General features: G+C 33.2%; 1 protein-coding gene across 1 annotated transcript; it reads right to left on the reverse strand.

The window, feature by feature from the left end:
• Positions 1 to 251: 251 nt before the first annotated feature.
• LOC108472088 (probable LRR receptor-like serine/threonine-protein kinase At3g47570) lies at positions 252 to 3964 on the reverse strand. Its single transcript, XM_053027657.1, has 3 exons — positions 1246 to 3964; positions 673 to 1079; positions 252 to 564 (listed from the first exon to the last, which is right to left on the reverse strand). The coding sequence occupies exons 1-3, from the start codon at positions 3962 to 3964 to the stop codon at positions 547 to 549; spliced, it is 3144 nt and encodes a 1047-aa protein (XP_052883617.1). The 3' UTR covers positions 252 to 546.
• Positions 3965 to 5306: the final 1342 nt, after the last annotated feature.

Below are 5306 nucleotides of genomic sequence, written 5' to 3' on the forward strand. Positions count from 1 at the left end.
ATCCTCAATATTTACAAGATTTATAATTTTAATCTTAATTATAAAATTATAAAAATAAAAATCTTTAAAAATAAGAATAAAATATAAATATGGGATTTGAATATTAAAACTTGATTAATATTCATGATTTGAATTAAAACAATTTTGGATTTTGGATTTCTTTTATCATTTATATTTATATATGGACTCTTAAGAATATTAAAACTAGAAATATATAAGATTTATATAATAAATATAAATAGTGATAGAAGTTATGTGATCCGAATTTTGTCATTTATTAAAGAAATAAAATATAAAGGCAAAATATACAACAGTTGCAAATATGCAATAGAAGACCATAGTAGATTTAATTACCAGCACAAAGTTCTAATTTATGGATTTACAGAGGGAAGTGGTTTTTTTCAATAGAAATTACAAACACACTATAACATATTATTCTTAAAGTTTTCTTAGGAGAAATCAGTAGTCCTGAAAATACACAATACGCTATGAATAAACGAGAGTAGTTGCACTCTGCCTAAAATAAGCCGCTCGGTTCCATTGATATTACAGCACCTTAGGTACCTACAAAATTTGAAAACAAGAATTTATGTTTTTAAGTCATGTAATGATTGATTTTTTAAAGAATAATGCAAGTTGTTTACTTCAGCATAAGAAGACATTATTACATACCTGCGGATTTAGCATCATATAACGTTTGGTAAGAACCTTGTATCTAATAGAACAAAGCTTGGAAACAACATCAATCATGTCCATCCTCTTACTTGGTGAATCAGCAGAACAGATGATCCCTATTTCAAATATTGAATTCAAACATTGAAAATGTATGTCATTTCCAAGATTGATCTTGTTGAAGGTGATATTTGTGACTGTTCCTTGTTTAGCTCTCTCTTGAAGAAGAATGGGATCTATAATCTCAATCACTCGTCCAGACAAAGCTGCTTTAACAAAGTTACGAAGACTTAAATTTTCTTTGAAACTTTCATCAGTTGGCCTTTTCCTTGTAAACATTTCTAGCAAGAGGATGCCATAACTATACACATCACCTTTTGTTGATAACTCACTTCCCATCGCATATTCTACAATTAATTCATCACAAATAATAATTAGAATTAATTGCAAAGGAAAACTGTTGAAGAATATAAAGATAGCTTCTAACGTCTAATCTGTAAAGATACAAAGAAATGTTTTTATATTGTATGTTTTGCTTTCAAATAAAAGAAGAAATTAATAAAGTGAACTTACCTGGTGGAGTATAACCAATAGTTCCTCTTAATCCAAGGGAGCTTGACTGATTAGTAGAATAGTTAATCGTGTTTACAGAAAGGATTTTTGCTAAGCCGAAATCACTTATATGACCAACCATTTTCTCATCAAGTAGAATATTGCTTGGCTTGAGGTCACAATGAATGATTGGTACCTCACAACCATGGTGCAAATATTCAAGTGCATGAGCAACATCTATTGCCACGTTAATTCTTTGGACGAAGCTCAAGTTTCTCATTGCTTTTGATCCATTCATGTCATCAAATGGATGCAGCCAGTCCTCCAAGCTTCCATTCGCCATGAACTCATAAACCAACGCTTTAAATTCATTGCCTTGGTGATCAACACCTGAAATGGCTGTTAATAACTTGACAAGATTCCGATGTCGAATGTTCTTCAAGGCCTCACATTCAGCTAAGAAACTCCTTGATGCACCACTATTCAAAAGATTAAGCACTTTTACTGCAATTACTGCTCCACTCTCTTCAAGAATTCCTTTGTATACAGAACCGAAACTTCCAGAACCCACCAAGTTTTGTGTGGAGAATCTATCAGTAGCCATTAGGATTCTTTGGTACGTTATCCGTAAAAGTGAATTTTCGGCAAAAATTGTTGTTCGCTGCTGATCTTTCTTCTTTTTAAACCACAAGAAGAGGACAAAAACGAATACAAAAGTCACTCCTAAAATAACGCCAATTTCAATTTTTATTCTAAAAGAAGTGTCTGATGATGTTTTTAAGTTGCATCTTGGTAAATGTAATGCAGGGATGCCTCCACAAAGCTTACTGTTTCCTTCAACAAACGTGGCACTTGCATTCTTAAAGACTCCTTCACTTGGTACCACTCCCTCAAAAGCATTGAAAGAGAGATTTAAATACTTTAATGACACTATGCTCGCAAGAAATTTTGGAATCTCACCTGAAAGATTATTGTCAGAAACGTCCAATTCCACAAGACCTCTCAATGAACTCAAAGATGTAGGAATGGGCCCTTCAAATACATTGCCATCTAAAAACAACTTCTCCAGTCTTAAACAGCTACCAAGGCTGTTTGGAAGTGAACCAGATAACCTATTTTTAGAAACATGGAATTCACCTAGATTTTGCAGTTTTTCTACTCCAACAGGAAGGTTACCAGTTAAATAGTTTGCTGATAAGTCTAGTGTAATGGACAAGGATGAGATCCCAAGTACTTTATCGGGTATTGATCCACTAAGATTGTTGTAAGAAAGACCCAAAGAAACCAAATTTTGGCAATTAGCTAGGCTTGAAGGAATGTTGCCATGAAGATTGTTAACATCTAAAGCAAGTTCGGTTAACGTTGTTAAATTACCAATACAATGGGGAATAGTCCCAGAGAGAAAATTACCATCAGCAAGAAAAATCTTTAGCTTCTGCAGCCTCCCGATATCAAAGGGAATGGGACCTGATAGTTGATTTTGTGATGTTTCTAGCCACTCCAAATTAATGAGATTTCTAATCCCATCAGGGATTCTTCCCCATATTTTGTTTTGTTCCATTCTTAAATGCAGAAGCGTACGAGAAAAATTGCCAATGCATTCAGGAAATGCCCCTCCAAAATTATTTCTACTTATATATACAATTCCTAGTTCGGTATTATTGACTAAAGTGCAGAGGAAGTTCAAGTCACCTTCTCTCCCATGCCCCAAATGGTTTGTGCCCATGTAAAGTTTATACAGTTTATCCAACCTTTCTAATGAAGGCACGTTCCCACTAAGTCTGTTATCATTAAACTGAAGTATATTTAGATTGGAGCAATTGGATAATGAAACAGGGATTTGTCCAGAGATTTGGTTTAACCCTATGGTAAAGAAATCAACATAAGGCATATTGATTGCTAAGTCAGAATGAAGAGTACATTGAATTTTGTTTAGACCAATATCAAAGACTCTAATATTGGAGAGATTGAACATTGCCAAAGGAACAATACCAGAAATTGCATTTGATGATATTGTAAAAAATGAAAGATTGGTTAGTTGCCCCAAAACTTCAGGTATAATCCCAGTTAATCCATTTATAGCAAAAGCAAATACCTGAAGGGATGACAAGTTCCCCAATGAAGGCGGTATGCTCCCTCTCAAGCTGTTGTTGCTAAATCTCAAGAGTTTCAAGTTTGACAAGAGACCAAGCGAAGCAGGTATTTCTCCTGTTATCCGGTTGCCTCTCATATCAACAATTGCGAGCTTAGAACAAGCTGATAAATTGGAAGGAATTTCACCGCTGATGGAATTATTGATCAGCTCTAATGTTTCCAATCTTCTTAAATAACCAATTTCTTGAGGAATCTGGTTGTAGAAGTTGTTGCCCACAAGATTCAACTCCTTGAGAAAGCTCAAATTTCCAATGAATGGTGATAAAGCTCCCGAGAGTTTGAGGTATTGTAGTTCCAACTTGGTGACTCTTTGATGCTTACGACCGCATGTAACACCATGCCATTGACAGAAATGAATAGAACTATTCCACGACTCCATAACCCTGAGCTCATCGCCAGTTATCCTGGCTTTGAACTGGAGTAGAGCTTGCTGATCAGTGTCATTTCCTCTAACTGCAAGGGCTGCTTTTGCTAAACCAAACATGTTAAGACCCTGCAAGTGGAGGCATGAGAGAAGAACTATAAGTTCAATGTAAACAAGGAAATAAGAGCTGGACGCTTCCAAATGCTTTCTTGATAGCTCCATCAACCTGATTCAGTTTCTTAATTGATAAGATTGATTTGTATTTGAGAGTACTTTGATCATTAACAAGAGCTAGAGTGCAATATAAGCAGTTTTCAAATTCTGATATCATCCTGTTCCATCAACAATCATTTTACTCAAATTTTCCAACGCGGGGTTGCATCATATTTTTGTTTGACTTTATACTCAATGTAACATTTTTGTTGATACCATTTTTTAAAGAAAAAATATCACATATAAGATAAGCTTACCTATTAATGTTCTGTTTTATATCATAAACAACTTCAGTGATAGCAGTGCTAGATAATTTATTTTAATGCTTCCTAGATCAGTAAGCATTTTAAAAAAATAGCTCTCTCGTTAGTCACTTTAGATTGACAAATGAATCAACTCTCAGCTCGCAAAAATGGCTGAAATTTCATGCAAGTTTCCCTCTGAAAGAGTCTGTTGACAAGTAAAGATATTTTAACATGGAATAAGGTTAAATCATGCCTGGATTTGTCTGTCATACACCTATTGCGGTATAATACCCACATTTCTTTAGTACATGAATATTTTATTTAAATGTTTCACATATGATTATCACGTATGCCTAATTAAGATAATGTTACATTCTTTCATATGATTAATTATGAAAATTATAAATCTAACATGCTCAATTAATTAGTATAAATTATTTATTTTTAAAATATAAGTTATCAATTTAAATTAATTAATTTTTCATGAGTTATTAAATTTAAATAAATAAATTATAAATTTATAATATTTCAAATTAATAATAAAATAAGTAACATTCAATAGATATCATGATTCAAAAAGTCAACAACCATCTACTCGGTTCTTTTCTGACAACATATTGAAATTATCAATATAATAACATAAGATATGGAAATTATCAATGGGAAATCTAGTTTTGCTGATGCTTAATGAAAGTGATAAAGTCCTCTTACGAAACAAAAGATGGTTCCTTGAGAATTAACGACTTCAAAATTTAAAGAGTATTAATTTATTTCATCATGGGTCAAATCAAGTATTATATTATATTATATTGATTACAAAAGTCTGCTGTTCGAATTAGGTTGGAAAAAGACATGATTAGATTAGAGGTGACATGGGCCGGGTTAGGTCGGGTTCGGGCCGAGTCCAGATAAAATTTTAAGCCTGTCTATTAGGCCCAGGCCCGTTTTGGCCCGAAATATGGGCCTAAAAATTTATCCAAGTCAGGTCCGAAATAAAATTGCTAAGCCCGAGTCCGGCCTGGCTCGGCCCATATTAAAATTTTTTTCTTATTTCATTAAATAAAAAATTTAAAAATATAATAAATCAAATATATTTAAAAACATAA

The sequence above is a fragment of the Gossypium arboreum genome, chromosome 5 (genome assembly GCF_025698485.1).
Source record: "Gossypium arboreum isolate Shixiya-1 chromosome 5, ASM2569848v2, whole genome shotgun sequence".
Classification (NCBI taxonomy): Eukaryota; Viridiplantae; Streptophyta; class Magnoliopsida; order Malvales; family Malvaceae; genus Gossypium; species Gossypium arboreum.